The 20,596-nt window shown below is 46.0% G+C and overlaps 1 protein-coding gene and 1 long non-coding RNA gene across 2 annotated transcripts; both read right to left on the bottom strand.

The window, feature by feature from the left end:
* Positions 1-4,782: 4,782 nt before the first annotated feature.
* On the bottom strand, positions 4,783-6,319 carry LOC136505903 (uncharacterized). Its single transcript, XR_010771346.1, has 2 exons — positions 5,235-6,319; positions 4,783-5,150 (listed from the first exon to the last, which is right to left on the bottom strand). It is a non-coding gene; the product is annotated as an uncharacterized lncRNA (long non-coding RNA).
* A 365-nt stretch (positions 6,320-6,684) lies between these two features.
* LOC136503543 (uncharacterized mitochondrial protein AtMg00810-like) lies at positions 6,685-7,026 on the bottom strand. The gene has a single exon (XM_066498586.1). The coding sequence runs from the start codon at positions 7,024-7,026 to the stop codon at positions 6,685-6,687; it is 342 nt and encodes a 113-aa protein (XP_066354683.1).
* Positions 7,027-20,596: the final 13,570 nt, after the last annotated feature.

Raw genomic sequence — 20,596 nt, 5'->3', positions numbered from 1 at the left:
GGCATGGGATGCCGAGCAATCGATCAACACGGGGCCTAGGCCCAGACACCCCCAATTGCTCGACCCATGGTAGGATGAGGTAAGCAGGGCACGTCGCGCGAGCTCTGAGCCAGCCCCCCTGACGGGCTCGTAGGGCCCTCACTCAAACTCCCCTCATGTAGCACTCTGGTCTATCGACACTCAACCCCGAAGCCAAGCACCCCAACCAAGAGCTCGAGTGCGCCAAGAAGAGCATCCGACCCTCTTTAGTAGAGGCTACCGCCGCGATAATCGGCCCAGTCACAGAAGATCATGCTCAGCCCCTTGTCGCCATCACAGACTTCACCCAAAAGGTCACGAAGGGCTCAGGGGCTCCTAACAAAAGTCAAACATAGGGATATGTTAAGTCCCTAGGAGAGAGACTCCCGACTAGTAGATCCCCCGACCGATCCCTCTAGGATCGCTCACGGGCTATACCCATCGGGTATGCTTGCACGTGCACATACCCTTCGGTACGAGTTCGGTAGAGCCCGGGCACGCCCATGGCCTCTGCTCAGGGCTCAGGAAGCTCGCCAAGGCCCTAGGCTCCCGACCGACGGCAACCCGAGGCTTACCCTAGCTCAATCCCAGCCCGAGCTAACGCTTGGGCTAGCGATCGACGTCTCGAGCGTCAGCCAACCACCGAGCATCCAGCGCCCTAGCAGGCTTGGGGGCTCCACGTCACCGGCCTAATCAACGGGTGTGAGGCGCTATCAACCACTCCCTCGACAAGGTCACACAGATGGCGTGACACAACAGGACAAACCACCTCACCGCCTCTAGGGGTGCTGGGGTCCCAGGACCGCTCGTCAACCCCTGAGCCAGAGCGCCTTCACCACCAAGGAAGCCTCGAGAAGGTTCACTCGATGGAGGTCGAACAACAGTACATAGCCCCTGGCAGTCAAGCGTCAGGGCCCCAACGATGTCAGGTGGCGCTTGTGGCTCCCCTAACTCCACAACAACACCAAGGTCCATCCACGCCGCAGTTGCACCCTCCTAGACTTTGGTGCACGAAGATCATAGACCGTAGCCCCAAACCGCCTTGTACCCACCTTCCTTAGGATATAAGGGGAAGGTCGGTACCCGTAGGAGGGGGGCTGAGCGATCCGAGTTCAGTCGTACACCGAGCAACCGAGAGGAAACAACAGAGTGTTCCTCCCCTGGCAACACAGCAAGTGAGAGGAGAGATTCCCTTGCTCGCTGGGGGAAGAAACCTCATCACCGACGAGCCATAGGATAGCACCAAGCGATCCCCTACCAAATCTCTTTCTCCTTCATTGTAACCCCCCGATTTGGGTGCTCTTGAATACGAAGAACTACTCATGCTGGACATAGGGCCTCGATATCCCAAACTAGGATACATCGCTGTGTCTTCTCTCGTGTTCTTGAGTCCACCGGAGACCCACACTTCTGACATCTGTCAAACAATGATGCTTGCCACGGTGACGAACCCGCGACACCCGACGAATCATATGGTGGTGTCTGTGTCTGTAGGCTTTTTCCAACGGCTATCATGGACTTCACAAACCCTATATATGTTCTTTCTGTAGCTCATTTGGAGCTGCTCTTTCACCCTAGACATCCAGCATATATTGAGATGGTTTGTGAAATGTGAGAGCGCCATCCAAGCCTATATTGCTTCTCGTGAGAGCGTACCTTGAGTGCATCTGGTGTTCTTGGCTTGGCTTTCATTTAGGTGTTGGGTGAAGACTTGTTACTCTTGCTGTTTGTTGGCACCTAGCTTAGATAGCCCAGCGGAAGACTAGATGACCTTCTCTATAGATTTTCTTGTGGGGGAGGTTCCTATTGGTGTTCACTATTTGAAGCCAGCCATTCCAGAGTGGAAAATGAGAATTCACCACTGAAGACTTGAGACTTCATGATTCAAGAGAGCAAAAACGAGTCTTCGTTTCTCTTCACTGCTCCAACATGAATTGGGAGAGCTATGGCAACAACTCGATGCCATAGGGGAAAATTAAATATGGTTGTCTGTTTGTCTCTTTACTTCTTGCATTACTTTCTTGGCTTAGCTTAGTTCAATGGTGTGGCAACTAGGATTGCATGCTAGAGTGTGCTTAATGATAGGTTTACTTTCCGTATCTAAGGACCATTTCTCTTAGTGTGAATCTTGTTGATGATATGTTTAGTATGATGGTCGTAAGGACTTATTAGAGTGGTATTTTTAGTCTTGTGTGTCACTGTGTAAGTGGATGAAGTAGTTTTTGTATAGACTAAGATTATTGTGGTTTAATTTTTTACGGTCCAAGTAGCTGGAAAATCAAAATTGGAACTAGCTCAATTCGTAGAATCACAAGCCTTTGCACAGTTCGCCTCTGCTCTAGATAAAACAAGTTAGAATCAATTAGCAAGGGGTCGACGATTACGGGAATTGCTTAAACAATCCCAATCAAACCCTCTCCCGGTCGGTACTCACGGTTGTTAATAATTTCTATAAAAAAGAAACTAGTTGAAGGTAAAAGGTTTGATTTTGAATAAATGAAAGCAGAAATGACAAACATAAACCCTGATACATTCAGGGCCGCTGCTGGCTTTTATTCATTCATTCATGTATCCGTATCCGTATCCATATCCATTCCTAAGTTGAACACGTACGTACGTCGTGCTGTAACACGCAACAGCTGCCAAGCAGCAGCCAAACGACGACGACGGCAGCAGCATGCATGGCCCCCCGGGCGTATATATAGGGGATAACAAGTTTGGTGTGTGATGCATCAAGGTCTCATGCGGCAGCAACCGTCTGTGCAGCAGGTCGGGTCTTGTTCACACTCTCTTCTGTCAGCGCAGCACATGCAGTAGACCTGGTCGGCCGCGGTGAGTACTGTCGTAAATAAACAAACAAAATCAGCTAGCGTCGAAAACAAAAGAAAATGCATGGTGAAAAACACCCGACTACTTACTGTTTTCCAATGTAGTAAATTCTTTCGTATATATGCATGCTATAAAAGATCAATGAATTACCGTTGGGGTGGAGGGCGGCCATGAAGAAGAGCATGGCCACGGCCCAGATGAAGAGCACAAGGATCGCCCTCCTCGTCTTGCTGGCACTGCCAGCCATGTCGGAGGTCGATCGAGCTACGAGAGACCGTGTGTGTGCTTGCTTTGCTGCTGGGATTCCCTGGTATCACTCTCGCTTGCATTTACATGTTTTTATAGGCAGGCAGGACGCAGCCGAGCATCATCAGTTTCGTACGTGCGGTGAAACTACAGGTCAAAACGGGCATATATATTTTTCCTCATCAGCTTGTTTCCACGACTGAACCGATGCCAGCCAGACGTCGTTACTGATGGGCCAAATAAATCCCGATGGCGGCAGATAAAAACTTTCCTTGCTAGATCCCCCCAGGTAAATATGGCAGACGAGACGGTAGTAAATGGATTTCACATTGGTTCGATCGCCCTGAGCTTCGACGTCATGTCGACTATATAGTCCGTGCGTGTCTCGACTGATCATATTTTGCTATCAACAGGTACATATTATAGCTATAAAAGGAGAAAATGTTTGGCACGGTGGAGCGGTGATCTCAGCCATGATGTTCGACATTTGCTATTTTGCTATCAAACAGGTACATAGCTACAAAAGGAGAAAATGTTTGGCACGATGGAGCGGTGATCTCAGCCATGATGTTCGACATTTGCTATACCAGAGCGAACTATTATAGGACATTAGAATTCACTATCAAAAATGTCTGTGCGGTGTAACGGAACACATGGTTTAGTGTATGATTCTCATGCCAATAGTAATAAACTATCTATTTTTTATTGAATTTATTGATAGGCTTAATCCAACCTTAAATAAATCAAATAAATTGTATGGCCCACCATCCTTGGCTTGCGTATTTGTTAGCAGCCACAGTTTATACCAACTAAATTTCTATTTTATATGGTTTTTTTATATATATGCCATTTGGTGATTATTATGTAACCCAACTGAACAAAAACTAATATGGAGCATCACCCTCGACTCTAAGAAGCCTGAAGAGAAGGCAATAGCCATTGGCATATTTAAAAGGCAGAAAATAAATGTTATCCAAGTACATGTCCTTCAAAGACATATCACTGGATAGCCACTGGAACTATAAATCGAAAGAGAAAGAGAGTAAGTTTACACATCTAGAAATTAGGACTTGCCAACTGAGTTACTTGATTCCACTCATAATGTCAATATTCTGAACCGTACACTACCGGAGGCTCGAAAGTAGAAAACCGCCAGGTAAATAGCAAATACCAACAGAAAAATTAGAGAATTAATTTCTCTGTCGGTACATATAATTAGAGAAGTAAACTGGCAAATCTAGCAGCAAACATATTTTAACATTATTACATATAATATATGCAAGATTATTTTAATATATGCAATACCACATTTTCATGGTTTTTTTGGTCTTGCCAGATTATTCTAATATATGCAATACAACATTTTCACAGTTTTACTTTTTTTTTTGTATTTTTTTGCCTTGCTAGATTATTCTAATATATGCAATACCACATTTTAATCCGCAGTGTCCAGTTTTGGCAAGTAAAACTTGGTTTTGTAACGGAACAATCAACACATTAGCATGCTGCATCCTCGCGGTCTAATGTGTTCCAGCGTCAGCATACTTTTCGACCACTTTGCTAGGGAAGCCAGAAGCCATGGCCGGTGCTTTGCTCTCGGCCTCACGCTTACTTTTCTTCTTTTCGATAATACAAAAGTTACAAACCTTGCAAAAAGTAGTGCTGCAGAATAGGACATAGCTCAGGCGCTCAGCAAAGAAAGGCAACAAGCCAAGAACCAATTCCAATGTTTCGTTTTGTGTCCGACAGAGTTAGTTAAAAAATCCTGACGGCAAGTTGACGACCGATTCTGTGAATGAAGCAAAAAAAAGAGAGCCGATTTTACTAGTACATCGACTAAACTCACGCATGATCACAATCGATCACATTGTATACACCCACTGTTGTTAGAACAAACAATCTAACAGTACACATCATCATGCCCTTGCCAGAAGAAAACTCAAGCCCGGATTGGATGTTATTGTTAACCATGCATTTGCATTGCCACGAATCAGAACCAAAAGGCGCCAGCAATCCGGAGCTCAGTCATTACTCCACTCTCACTACCCTGCCCTTTGCTGCCAGCACCCAGAAATTACAGTCACAATTGCCCTGGGGAGGAAAGGAACTATTAAAAGAAAAAAGAAAAAAAAAAAAGGTACCTTGTCTGTGCAACAAACTTCTTCCAGCCTTTAGCTGTTCCGGCGAAGCAAAACCACACAGTACAGGAGGTTCAGGCCCTTCTCGGCATCTGGCACACCGCTCGCTTGCTCGCACGCTCGCAAAATGCTTCAAAGCAAGCCCACCGTGCTCTGGGAGTTGCATTGCATTCTTCACTCCTCGATGCTGTTCTTTGCGTTCCGCTGCTGGATGGCGTAATGTCTCTGCAGCTCTCGGAGCCTCTCCAGAAGCTCTTGGAAAGACGGCCGTTGCTGCGGATCGCTGCTCACAGCAAGGGAAATCATTAACAGGAATAGTTTTGTACTGAGGTTCATTAGTCAAAAAATCTATCCTTTCCTACGTTGGTCCCTCCGCTGCCCTGCACAGGTAAGCAGTAAGCTTACCAACACACTCAGTTACTATGGCTAAAGGTAGAAGAAGATATTGAGAACAACTCACACACACAGCACAAGCCTAGCGCTGGCCGAAAGCTCTGCTTCTGGATGTGGCAAACTAAACTGCTCTTTTGCATTGCCTTAGGTGTGATATATATACAAGAGCTAGTACCTCTACCAGGTACATAGTTGTTGATGAGTACACCAACTACCTACTTTTAATGTACACCAACTACTCCTAGTACTCGCAGTACAAAGCTTAGATCAGCCCACTACCCAGACATGACTGATGTAATAGCTACCAACTAATGTACTAGAGGTGCCCTATTGCCATACTGCTACAGCAGTAGAGACTGGACAGCTGAGCTGACCAAATGACAACTCTACTGCCGCAAGAGAGAGATCAGCAGCAGATTATGTCTTACAATTCTTCCCCTAATCCTGCTGCTAACCCGATGCCTTCCACCTCATCCATGCCAATCATCTTCCTCAGCTCCAAGAACCGCAGGCGCCCGAGTGACTCGGTGAGGATGTCAGCGAGCTGTCTGCCGGTCTCGACGAACTCGATGACGATCTGTCCTCCATCGATGCAGTCCCGGAGGAAGTGGAACTTGATGTCAATGTGCTTGCTCCGGTCGTGGAGGACAGGGTTCTTGGCGAGTGTGAGGGCGGGCTGGTTGTCCACCATTAGAGCTGGCGGGTGAGCTTCCTTGCCGCTCAACTCGCCCAGCAGCTAGCACAGCCAGACAGCCTGGCACGCCGCCGTGTCTGCTGCGACGTGCTCTGCCTCGCACATCGAAAGCGCCACGATCTTTTGCTTCAACGACTACCAAGCAATGGGGCCGCTCCTAGGAAGACGAGCACGCCAGAGGTGCTCCGTCGCCCGTCGATGTCGCCCGCCATGTCTGCGTCGCTGAAAACAGTGAGCTTCAGCTCACCTTCCTTTGCATTGGGGGTGCCTCACTGAAGACCGTGGGCCGCAGCCCACCCTTGCCGCCACTCTTGGGGAAGATGATCGTTTGATCGAGCGTCCCCTTGACATAGCGCAGCAGCCTCTTCACCGTCGTCCAGTGATCCTCTCTGGGTCCTCCATGAAACGACTGACATACCCGACCGCGGACATGATGTCTGGCCGAGTATGCGTGAGGTAGTGGAACCCACCGACAATGCTCCGGTAGCGCGTCGCGTCCACCTTCACCGCCATGCTATGCTTGGACAGCTTCAGCCGCTCCTCCATTGGAGTTGCACACGGCTTACACTCCGCCATGCCTCTGCGCTCCAGCAGCTTCTCCGCATAGGCGCACTGGCTCAGGGAGATGTGCTTCTTCCCCTGCCTCACCTCAATGCCGAGGTAGTAGGAGAGCGCGCCGAGATCGCTTATTTTCAAACGAGCAGCCATCTCGTGCTTGAAGCCGTCGATGTCCTCCGCCCGCGCTCCAGTGACGATCAAGTCGTCCACATACACGCCGACGACAAGCTCCTTCTTCCCCCGTCACCACGTGTACAGCGCTTGCTCTATGGCGCAGTGAGTGAACCCAAGCTCGCCCAAGGTGGCGTCGAGCTTGACGTTCCACGCCCGAGGGGCCTGCCGCAGCCCGTAGAGCGCCTTGCGCAGCTTGAGCACCTTTTGCTCAGCGCCCTTAACGGCGAAGCCCGGATCTTGCTTGACGAAGACCGTCTCCGCGAGCTCGTCGTTGAGGAACGCAGACTTGACGTCGAGGTGGTGGACGCACCAATCCTTCGGTGCTGCCATGGCCAACAGCAAGCGAACGGACTCCATTCGCGCCACCGGAGCAAAGCCTTCCTCAAAGTCTATGCCCTCACGCTACACGAAGCCGCGTGCGACGAGTCAAGCCTTGTACTTGACAATAGCGTCGCGCTCGTCCCACTTCACCTTGTAGACCCACTTCAACCCGATCGGCCTGCAGCCCACTGGTGGATCCATCAGCTCCCATGTCCCATTGTCCTCGATGGCCTTCATCTCTTCCAACATCGCCCAACGCCAATTGTCGTCAAGTTCAGCCACTACAAACGTCAATGGCTCCTCTGCACTAACAAGGAGCAGCTCTGGGTCGTCGAAAAAATGACTGGCCAACCCAAGAGCTCCCCCTTTGCCGACAATGTTGTCCACCTGCCTAAATCAAACCTCCTCGCCGCCGCCGAAAGCGTCCACCTACTCGTCGATGTCGGTGGGTGGAGAGGTGAACTCGATCGGTGGTCCATGGCCTCCCTATTCTGCCGGAGTGGTCAGCAGTGCTGCTGGACCGCTCGGCACCACTGCCGAAGTGATCGGCATCGCTGCTGGACCGCTCGGCACCACTGCCAGAGTAGTCAGATCCACTGCTGGAGCGGTCGGCACCACTCCTAGAGTGGTCGGCTCCACTGCTGGAGCGCTCGGCACTGCTGCTGAAGTGCTTGGCAACCCCTCTGGAGTGGTCGACGTTGCTACTGGACCGCTCGGCACCACTCCTAGGGTGGTCGGCACCTCTTCTCCAGCGTCTCCACCACCATGGATGACTAAGTGTTCGACGACGAAGGTGCTGCTCAAGCTGCCAGCTTCCCCCATGCCCGGACCCTCCTAGTCCCAGGCCGCCATCTCATTGAACACCACATCCCTAGAGATCACCACCTTACCTCTCTTGGGATCATAGAGTCGCCCTCCTCGTAGCCCAGGAGCACCATCGGCGTGCTCCTGTCTTTCAGCTTGCCGAAGTGAGGCTTGGTGTTCTTCACATGGCCGACACAGCCAAATGTCCTAAGGAAGGACACATTCAACTTGCGTCCATGCCAAGTCTCGAAAGGCGTCTTGCCCTTCAGGGCTTTGGTGGGCGCGCGGTTGAGGATGAACACCACCGTGGTCACTGCCTCTCCCCAAAACTTTGACGGCATGCTTTTGGCCATCATCATGGATCGAGCCACGTCGATCACCGTCTGGTTCCGCTGCTCCACCACGCCATTCTGTTGTGGCGAGTACGGCACGATGTGGTGTGGTGTCGCACCACACCCTGATCCGCGCAGTACACAGAGTTTCCACCGAAGTAAATTCATCGTCGCGATCAGTCCGCAGCATGCGCAGCTTCTTGCCGCTCTTCGCCTCCGCGTGCGCCTTGAACTTCTTGACCGCTTCCGCTACCTCAGTCTTATAGGTCAAAAGCTGCAGCCACATGAACCGACTGCAGTCATCCACCAGCAAGATGAAGTACTTACGCCCGCCGTGTGTCGCCATCATGATCGGCCCGCAGAGGTCACCATGGACCAGCTCAAGGGCCTCTACTGCATGGTACTTCGCCATCTTCAGGAACGGCGGCCTTCTTTGCTTCCCAACTCGGTAGCTGTCACACAACTCACCTGCGTGCTCGATATGAGACAGCCTAGACACCATCTTCTCTAGCCAACCAAGAGCATCGAACCTAAGATGGCTATACCGGGCATGCCACAGCCACGGCTCCTCCGTGTGCCGTGCAGCCAAGCAGATGGGCTGCTCCACCTTCAACTCGAGTTGGTACAGCCAGTTTCGGGACCTCTTCACCTTGGCAAGAAGCCGCTGCTCCCGGTCCTTGATCCTGAGGACGTCATCCTTGATCAGTACCTCGCTATCGCGCTCATCCAGCTGGCCAATGCTGATGATGCTTGAACGTAGCTACGGGATATAATATACATCCATCAGCACGCGGTGCTCACCGTTCTGGGTTCACTAGCTCATGAACAAATTCATATACTAACCACTAGATCAACTAATCATCCAAGCAATAGTGGTAGGCTATGAATTTAAATATTTCATTTGTTATGCATGATCCTATGAAGCATGTACTATATGCACTAATAGCATACTAGTAAGGGATGAAATGATTATGCATATTACAACGATACCTTTCCTATGTTGGAGTAGAGGATAGTCACATAGATTCCAATTCATTACTCCAATAGCAATGTGAAGTCCAATTATAAGTTTGGTGAAGACCAATAGACACCATTTTGAATTCCATTCTTCACCCATATGAAATGAATACCACTTATGATCAAGTGTGCTTTCTTGCTGTGGTTAGCTTGCTTTATCTTTTGAACAATGCTTGCATGAGAGAATTATTTGGAGTATCACTTGAAATATCATGACTAGCTCTCTTTTGGGTGTTGCTTACTTTTCTTGATCAACCCTTTTGATTTCTTCAACTAAGCATCTTAAATATTCCTCGGATCACCACTTCCATGTTAGTCTTCTAAGTACCACATTTGGTTTACCTACACATAGGCGGCAAGCCCCTACACTAGGGAGAAGTGACCTCTCTCCAAGAACCATTCTTGACACTCACTTGAAATATCTTGATTGATTGATCCAAGTGATGGACTTAATCTTGATGAGTAACATTGATTCCTTCTTTAAGTCCGCTTCTTTCTACTTGTTTAAGCTCTTTTTTTTCTACCAAATGATCTCCAATCATCACTTGAACTTAAACTTCATCTTCATCTTAAGTTTGATCTTGATCTTCCAATTTGAGTACTGAATGTGTGCAAAGTACACTCCACAATCAAATGGTATTGTACTCTTTGCTTGTCATGCTTCTAGATCATATCAAAACCAAACTTAGATGCCTCAATTACTTATGAACATGTTTTAAATTTGAGGACCTTTCAATCAAAGAGACTCTAGATCAATCCAACATTTATCACTTTTCTGACAGATTCTGTACTCTTCAAAGAAAAATGCATATGTCCCAAAGTACAATTCCAAATGCCACAAAATTTAGTGGAGATGTGCTTAACTAAGTTATCTAGCAGTTGTAAAAATTTGAGCTTCATTTGACTTCTAGATTGCTACCAGATTTCAATTCTTCCATCACTGCTACATGCTGAAAACTGCTGCACTATAGCTGACAAGATTCACTCCGAAACCGAAGCATCTCTTATCCATCTTTTATGAAATTTGTACAGCATCTTATACCATAAGTCTAGAGCATGTACACTAATTTTTATGCCAATCCAATAAGTTTCATCACTGAAACATGGCTATGATCATAGCTAGCTCAATTTTTCAATATAGGATAGATTTCAATTACTTGAGCTAAACTTCATCAAATATGACTCTAACTTGAAACCAACTTGTTTGAATACTTTCACAAGATATAAATCCATTCAATCCACTTACTAAATGTCATCTTATGAATTTATCCAACACAAATCAATCCAAACTTGACTACTAATCAATTCATCCATTCAATCATCTTATAGCAAGCAACATTGCATATTTATCCAATTCAATCAACTCATATGCACCCAAATGAAATGATCAACAAGAGATATACCTTGGTTAACTCATGATCATCCAACTAGCAAGCTTCAACTCAATTATTTGTAAGCCATCAAATATATTCAATGAATCACTAACAACTTGAATTATAGCACATGTATAATGTAGCATATTTTGGACTTCACTCAATTATCATGGCATTGGGTTTGCATATGCACTAGGCTTCATTACTTGACTCAACATATGATGATCAATATGAAATCAATTGAATCAATCCTCCAAGGCCGATGGTACCTATAAACAATCACCCACTTTTTTATGGTACCCAAACAATTTTGGGTCCTCTCAAGTTAGGAGCAACATACTTAGGCAATGCCTTAGTATGAGTAGCGGGATGTTTTGCAATAGCAACCATAGAGGTACCATTACCATCCTTCCTAAGCATAGAATCATCATCAATTGAAATAGGCTTAGGAGTGTAACCTAGGGGACATGAATGTGCCATGTGTCCCCTTTCCCACCATAAGTAGCACTATCTCTTTACTTGAGCCTTTTCTTCCTTGCTCATGTTGTGCTTCTCATTGCCTTGCTTCTCCTTGTTTGCTTGAGCCTTCTTCTCAAGCTTGGTAGGACACTTAGAAGCAAAGTGTCCCGTATTTCCACACTTGAAGCACTTGATGTGAGCATAATTTTTCTTCTCATCTTCATTTTTGCTCATCATCTTGGCATCTTGAGTTTGCATTGAATGCCTAGCCTTTCCACCCCTTCTTGTTTTCTTCTTCTTTATCATCGAATCACCACCATCTTCATGGTTGATCTTGATTTGCTCTTGGGGTGTCTTCTCTTGCTCAACTTGTGGCTTTGGTTGAGGACCTTCTAGTTGCTTCACCAATTGCTTGGTTGGGCACATTGAGGTAAGGTGACCCTAAGTGCGGCACTTGAAGCACTTCACATGCTTGAGCCTCTCTTCTTCTTTTATCTTCTTGAGCTTCTCAATGTTAGGGCAACCATTTGCAAGGTGTCCTGCTTCATGGCACCGGTAGCACATGGTATGAGAGAGCTTTCTTTGTTGTAGCTTCTTTATCTTTCTTTCTCTCTTTATTTCATCCTTTGTCATCTTCTTCTTGAAGCCAAGGCCACACTTGTCACCATAGTTTCTTTGAGTCTTCAACATGTGCTCAAAGGTGACTTTTGAGTTGTAGCACCTCTCTAACTTGTTACTCAATTTCTTTACTTTATTTTTGAGCTCATTGTTCTCCTTCAAAAGGTTAGTCTCACAAGACATAGAAGTAGGACAAGCATCTATTTGTGAAGAACATGGCATTTCTAATAAATCATCACAAGAGGTGGATACATGCTTCTTGCCTACATCACAGGGGTTAGCAACAATATGTGATTGATCAATTGACCCATGTGATGAGCTCTCACTAGTTTTAGTTTTTCCATTAGAAATCTCCATAGTGAGAAAAGTGTGGTCTTGTACCAAGTTATCATGAGCAACACTAAGTTCCTCATGAGCCAATTTTAGCTCCTCATGTGAACAAGTAGTAACATAAAGTAGATGCTTTTGTTGTTCACATGTGTTCTTTAGAAAAGAGTTTTCATTTTTCAATTTCTCGGTTTTAGCTTTCTCATTTTCTAAAGACATGGTCATGCTAGCAAGTCTACTCACAAGCTCATCATATGAATCAACATGATCAACCACACTATCATTTGATACCTTAGAGTCACCTTGTGACATAAAGCAATGTGGTGATGGGCTTGTAGTGGCATTACAATCATCATGAAAGCATGAGCCATCATCATCACCATCAAGTGTGCATGAAGTAGTATCATTATGTGCATCACTTGAGGCATCATCATCAATCTTGTCAAGTGATCTTGCGGTAGAAAGATCATCATCATCACTTGACCATGAGGTGGAGCAATCTTCCACAATCACCAAATTGTGGTCATGCTCGACACACTCATGTGCCTCCTTCTTGGGCTCATCATCATCATCATCATTGGAGACACTCCCATATATTAAGTTGAGGTACAACCAAATATCGGTGCCAAGTCTTGCTCAAACTTCACCGCCATGTGGTCCTTCGCTCCAAAGACTCCAACTTGCCCTTCACGCTTGCAAACGGTCCATCAAGCCAAGTCATGTCTTGATCTTCTCCACCTTGATCACATGACTCAATGTCATGTCTCATTTGCAATGAGCTCCTTCATCATCCATTGTGTGAGCATTGCAACATCTCCAAGCCATTTTCACCTTCATGGTATATGTTGCTCACACACATGTACCTATGGACTAATCACCTATGTATCTCACATAAACATAATTAGTCCACCTAGGTTGTCACTCAATTACCAAAACCACACAAGGACCTTTCACAAGCTCGGTGCCCAAGCACGCCCAACTGTCATTGTGTGTGGCCCGAGCAAAGGAGGCCTGCTACTAGACCATCCGAAGGGCATGGGATGCTGAGCAATCGATCGACATGGGGCCTAGGCCTAGACACCCCCAATTGCTCAACCCATGGTAGGACGAGGTAAGCAGGGCACGCCATGCAAGCTCTGAGCCAGCACCCCCTGACGGGATCACAAGGCCCTCGCTCAAACTCCCCTGACATAGCACTCTGATCTACCGACACTCAGCCCCGAAGCCAAGTACCCCAACCAAGAGCTCGAGTGCCCCAAGAAGAGCATCAGACCATCTTTAGTAGAGGCTACCGCCACAACAATCGGCCCAGTCACAGAAGATCGTGCTCAGCCCCTTGTCGCCATCATGGACTTGACCCGAATGGCCACGAAGGGCTCAGGGGCTCCTGACAAAAGTCAAACATAGGGATATGTTAAGTCCCCGGGAGAGAGACTCCCGATCGGTAGACCCCCTGAACGATCCCTCCAGGATCGCTCATGAGCTATACCCATCGGGTATGCTTGCATGTGCACGTACCCTTTGGTATGAGTTAGGCAAAGCCCAAGCACGCCCATGGCCTCTACTTAGGGCTCAGGAAGCTCGCCAAGGCCCTAGGCTCTTGACCGACAGCAACCCGAGGCTTACCCTAGCTCAATCCCAGCCTGAGCTAGCGCTTGGGCTAGCGATCGACGTCCCAAGCGTCAGCCAACCCACCGAGCATCCAGCGCCCTAGCAGGCTTGGGGGCTCCATGGCACCAGCCTGATCAACGGGCAAGTGGCACTATCGACCACTCCCTCGATAAGGTCACACAGATGGCATGACACAACAGGACAAACCACCTCACCGCCTCTAGGGGTGCTGGGGTCCTAGGACTACTCATCAACCCCTGAGCCAGAGCACCTTCACCATGAAGGAAGCCTCGAGAAGGTTCACTCGATGGAGGTTGAGCCACAGTACATAGCCCCTGGCAGTCAAGCGTTAGGGCCCCAACGATGTCAGGTAGCACCCGTGGCTCCCTTGACTCCACAACAACACCAAGGTCCATCCACGCCGCAGTTGCACCCTCCTAGACTTCGGTGCACGAAGATCATAGACCATAGCCCCCAAACCGCCTTGTACCCACCTTCCTCAGGATATAAGGGGAAGGTCGGCACCCGTAGGAGGGGGGCTGAGCGATCTGAGTTTAGTCGAACACCGAGCAACCAAGAGGAAACAATAGATTGTTCCTCCCCTGGCAACACAGCAAGAGAGATGAGAGATTCCCTTACTCACTGGGGAAGAAACCTCATCACCGACGAGCCATAGGATAGCACCAAGCGATCCCCTACCAAATCTTTTTCTCCTTCATTGTAACCCCCTGATTTGGGTGCTCTTGAATATGAAGAACTACTCATGCTGGACATAGGGCCTCGATAGCCTGAACTAGGATACATCATTGTGTCTTCTCTCGTGTTCTTGAGTCCACCGGAGACCTACACTTCTGACATCTGTCAAACAATGATGCTTGCCACGGTGACGAACCCGCGACACCCGACGAATCATATGGTGGTGTCTGTGTCTGTAGACTTTTTCCAATGGCTAGCATGGACTTCACAAACCCTATATATGTTCTTTCCATACACTACCCTAGATCTAGACATCACTGTCGGTTCAAAAACCCACTTCACTACCAGATTTTGAACCAACAGTGGCATACCGGTAGTGATGGGGAGTTGAACAACACTGTCGGTTTGTAGTGCCAACCGACAGTGACGGTTGCTTTAAGAGTGTCGGTTCTTGGCTCAAGCTAGCAGTGTTGAGCAAGCCTACACTATCGGTTCATGGATCAAAGCGGCAGTGTTGTAGTAAATATCAATGTCGGTTCATGGATCAAACCGGCAGTGTTTTTGTAACTATCTGTGTCGATTCATGGTTCAAGCCGGCAGTGTTGAGCAAGACAACACTGTCGGTTTGCTTCTAACCGGCAGTGATGATTACGACAACACTGACGGTTTGTTGCTAACCGGCAGTGATGGCCCGTTCGTATTTTATTGTTTTATAATTTATTTTAATTTATATTTTTTCGTGGAATCAGGTTTCGCTTTATATACGCTACATAGACGACAGGTCCATCAATATTAAACATTATAAATGTTACGATTACAATTCAAATGTTCTTATCCACATCTCGATCCCTCAAAATAAAAAAGAAATATTCTTGGACTTCACACATGCTTCTCGGACTTCTTACAATAATCTGGCGAGCCGCTCTGGGCCATACTGGTCCTTGTACTTCACGGATTCTGCAATGAAAAATACTCCATCTTTTTCCAATACCTCGACAAAGATGAATTTTGCCAGCTCCGATTCTAGTGCGACGATCTCCATGTCTAGCAACCTTTCATGCTTATATTTCTTGCGCTTTCATTCAAAAAAGATGATATCCAAAGAGGAACAGTAAATTATTTTGTTGAATTATTAACAGACATAAATGAAATAGGGATTATACATACCAACTTATTGGCTTCTTCCGATTTCCCGCTGATGTAGCGAAGCATTGCCCACATTACATAAAACCCGCATTCATTGTTTCCCGCCGGCTGTGATAGGTACTTCCCCTCCATTTCGACAACCTTGAATGGGACCGGCGTCCCACCGATATGTCTTCTTCGGACACTGAGCAACATTAAAAGGAGAAACATTAGAAAGCGGTATGTGTGATTAGAAAATAATAGTTATTAGGATCGCTTACTAATTCAGCACTGCCACCAATTCATCGAGATGATGAAATGGTTTTTTCTTCGAGTCCCACACCTCGAGCAGATTTTTAGCAAGATTAACACAAATGAAGATGAAATAGTTGCTGCAATCACAGAATCCTAATTATTGAATAATCTTAATGAAAAAAGAAGCATAAAATTAAAAGCTGAAAACACATACTCGCAGTTGTAGGCTAGAAGTATATGGGTTTTCTTCTTCATCGTGAATTCATCGAAAAGAGCAATCAATCTCTATTTTAGGTCTTCCACGCCACATCCATAGAGGCCTAGACATGTCCTCTCATTGACTAGCATGGACCATAGTAGGCCGGTTACCCATGGTTTGCAAGGTAGGCCGGATGACTATAGTAGGCCCTCAAAGCTTCAGCTTCTGTGTTGTATTTTTTGTGCAAATTACTAGGGTAGCGATTGACTTGAGCATAGCAATCTTCCCAGGTTCGATAAATCCCAGGCATGTGACCAACATGCACTACATACCATACCATGGTTGCCTATACATTTAAGTAAATTAGGCATGTGGCAAGTGGTAATGGTAACTCACTGAACAAGAGTTATTATTCAAGTTATATGGCCAAACTAAATCTATTTAATGTTCTTTATCCTTGACATGATAAAAAAAAAACCTCAATAATTGGACTGTCTATTATTCGGAGATCAATGTGGTTTAGTAATCATACTTGCTCCTGCTGCTGAGCCAATTTTAAAAGTTATTTTTAACTTTTTTTCTGGAACAAACATCTATAGATGCCTTTTTTAAGCATGCTATACATTCCATCAAAATCAATTGACACTCTACCTATAGCGATTATACATGTACACATTTGACAAGAATCCATCAATTGACACTCTACCTATAGCTAAACCAAGGAGTAACAGCATGTAACTCAATCGAATAGGAATCGGCTGCTATTGGGAAGACAACAACCGTGGGGCATTTCATCGAACACTTAGCGGGCAGTGAGCCACACACTCACCGTGGGGATGGGAAAGCAGTTGTCCGCGCGCGCTCCTGAAGGCCTCAGCGGTGCTCCGGTGTCTGGCAGTGGACAGCGTGGGGAGTGCTCCGGCGTGGGGCGGTGCACAGGCATCGGCGACGAAGAAGAGGAGCGCGGGGCTGGGAACGGTGGCGTGGGGGTGGTGGACGGTTGCTCCGGCATGGGGCGGTGCACAGGCATCAGCGTCGAAGAAGAGGAGCGCGGGGCTAGGAACGGCGATGCGGGGGGGCGGTGGACGGGTGCTCCTGCTTGGGACGGTGCACGAACGTCGGCGTCGAAGAAGAGGAGTGTGGGGTTGAAATTTTTCAACCCATGGCGGGCTTTTATACCAGACCTCATCACTGCCGGTTCTAGTTAGAAACCGATAGTGATGGGGGTATATCACTGCCGGTTGTAAGTAGAAACCGATAGTGATGGGGGTACATCACTGTCGGGCCATTCTTTAAACCGGCAGTGATTGCCGTGTATCGGTTACAGCATAAGTAACTTATCTTTTCCAGACTTTTCGAATACCTCCTACTGGCTCAATGATTAAGACCCTCTTTTATCTCATTCAGCACATAGAAAAATATAATTAATAAAAAAATAAGTTACTTATGCTGAGATATTCGACCTCCACAAAATTCTTATCCCTAGGGCACATTAGAGCCTGTGTAAAAGTTTGGCACCACTTCGGATCTTTTCGTGGGTAGACTCAGTTCAACCTATAATTAAACTGTCTCATCGCACAGAAATTCAATTAAACCTTCGAAAGTAGCAAACCATCTCCGGAAAATCCTAAACTTGATGTTTCGTTCACACATGGCACGTGCAATCCTAAGAAAAAGTTTGAGACCAATACGACACCGGAATACCTATAACCACAGAAACCTTGATAACCTATGTGTATAGTCATGGTTCGATGAAAAGGCACATGTATCTCTGTGAAACATGTATACTCTGCCTATGTTGAAATGGCTTGAAATTTTTTTGGCAAGCATGTACACCCAAATTAAGACCCCACACAGGATCTTAGGTTTTTCTGGTCATTTTTTTATTTATTATATTTTTCTCTGTGCCAAATGAGACAAAAGAGGATGAATTTCATCTTGGACCCAATAGATTTTTTCATCCACCTCCACAAAATTCTTATCCCTAGGGCACATTAGAGCCTGTGTAAAAGTTTGGCACCATTCCAGATTTTTTTCGTAGGTAGACTCAGTTCAACCTATAATTAAACAGTCTTGTCGCACAGAAATTCAATTAAACCTCAGAAAGTAGCAAACCATCTCCGGAAAATCCCAAACTTGATGTTTCCTTCACACATGGCATGTGCAAGCCTGAGAATAATTTTGAGACCAATACAACACCGGAATGTATATTTCTAATTGCCCAACAAATGTTACACGAATTACATGCATGACAATAATTAAACACACAAAGCCGTACATATTAAAATTAGAACCCAATTAAACTATGACCTTGAAAACCTAGCTAAATAAACATTAATTACTATCGAAATCACTGTCGGGATCGATCGGGCCACGCACACTAACATACCTCTGTAGCCATATATGGTAATTGATGTCACGGATTATATATCCGCTTGTATCAATGAAGTCCAATGCCCGTATGAGTGCACTCTCTCGTGCCTCACAATACCGAAAGAATGATCGGCCATAGATGTAACCTACTGAACGACCACTGCCCCTGTTAGTAATCCTTATGCAGTACTGGCGTCCTTCTATAGTGAGCTAGCCGAGGTTTCCATTGCAGAAGTCCCAATCATACCCGAGTTGCTCCGTAGTTTGGTCTAGAACGGCCCACAAGCCACATGCAGCATAGGTAAGGTCCTGTAGCGCAATCTGCATGCGGAGAAAAAAATAGAGAATGTTATTACAATAATAAACAACAAATAGCCACGACTCAGGTATAAATGACCATTTTACCACATCCATATGGTTGTAGCTTACAAACCATTCGCCTGCTTGCGGGACGAGGATATCACCAGCATTCAAAACAAGTGCCTTGAAGTGCAAGAAATCAGGCACATCATAACAAATACGTCGAAGTGCCTCTAAATAGATGTGCACGGCACTTAATTGGGCGCTTATCACGTTCGGGCTCTGTATTCCTGTCCCGTGGATATGGTTCCGATGATTTGAACCCCTCACATGGATGAAAAAACTGAGTTCACACGTCCATAGCTGACCACTTGCATTAGATATCGTGTTCTCGACGATGTCCGAGATAAAGAACCAGCTAAGTGCTATTCGCAGTCAATCTATTGGGGATATAGTCTGCGACATATATGCATGCAACAATGATATTAAACTAATAACACTTATTTATTAGCATCAAAAAACAAAAGATGTTGGAAAATATTTCATACAATAGCTGGAACAGGGAACCGTGGAATGGCCACATTAGGAGCGAATGGCTCATCGCCAGGGTGGAAACCTGGTTCTTGTGGTGGGGGAGGTCCGTTGTTCATACCACCTGATCGATAAAATGCAAAAAAAAATATGAACAAAAAATATATGCACAAAAAAAATCTTCCAAGTAAAATGTGGCAACATAATTAAATATAGATCGAATGCAAGGAATAAGAATATATATAAATGTAGAATGCAAAGAAACATGAATATAAATATAGATAAAATGAATATAGATACAATATTGGAGAAGACAACATATCAATACCATTGAAAAATACAGGAGCCATGACCAAATCACGTAGAGAGAGAGTGGATGTCTTGAGAAGTGAGAGTGAAACATGAGAAATGAGACTGAGAGAGTTCGTGGGTGGGTGAGATCAATGTATGTGGCCGGCAGTTTGTTTTATATAGGGGGGCATGGACATCACTGCTGATTTTTAAATAGAACCGACAGTGAAGGTGGTAATCACTGTCGGTTTCTAAATAGAACCGACAGTGAAGGTGCATATATGTAAAGTATATATTTATTTAGATACTACAGTGGGAAAATTTTAACAAGAACGATATATTTATTTAGACAGTAATAAAATACATCAAAAAATTACAAAAAAAATGTGTACCTCAGTAGCATTCTTCTAGTAACTCATGTGTGCACCATTTTGGTGGACTACAATGCATAACGATATCTGTGGTTTGCTGAGAGGAAAACATTGTATCATGGCTGATAAGGCCTGGCTGAAACCAACATGCATGGAGAGGCTAGCTCCTGGCCGAGGGCCATTTTATAGGGGCTAGCAGTCGTGGTACATTTTTATTTCTGAACTAAAGTTGTCGGGGTAGGTGGAAGCAGTGTTCCAACTGTTGTGGTCATAGGAGCATTGTTGGCATGTGAGTAGCATTTACACATCACTATCGGTTTTAGTTTAAAAACCGACAGTGAATTGGGCCTTCTGTGTCGGTTTGAGCAACTGACTGTGATAGAAGCTATCACTGCCGGTTTTAAAACCAAAACCGGCAGTGAAGGGCCCTGTCGCCGTCTTTTAGTAAAAAAATATAAAAAAACATTGTCGGTTTGGAGCCTGCCATCGCATCCTTTTTATAAAAAATATATAAAAGTTTGGCCCGCCTGAGATTCGAGCGCA

This window comes from Miscanthus floridulus, chromosome 14 (assembly GCF_019320115.1).
Source record: "Miscanthus floridulus cultivar M001 chromosome 14, ASM1932011v1, whole genome shotgun sequence".
Classification (NCBI taxonomy): domain Eukaryota; kingdom Viridiplantae; phylum Streptophyta; class Magnoliopsida; order Poales; family Poaceae; genus Miscanthus; species Miscanthus floridulus.
Note: the sequence above shows the minus strand (reverse complement) of the source record. Positions and strands in the feature narration are given on the sequence as shown.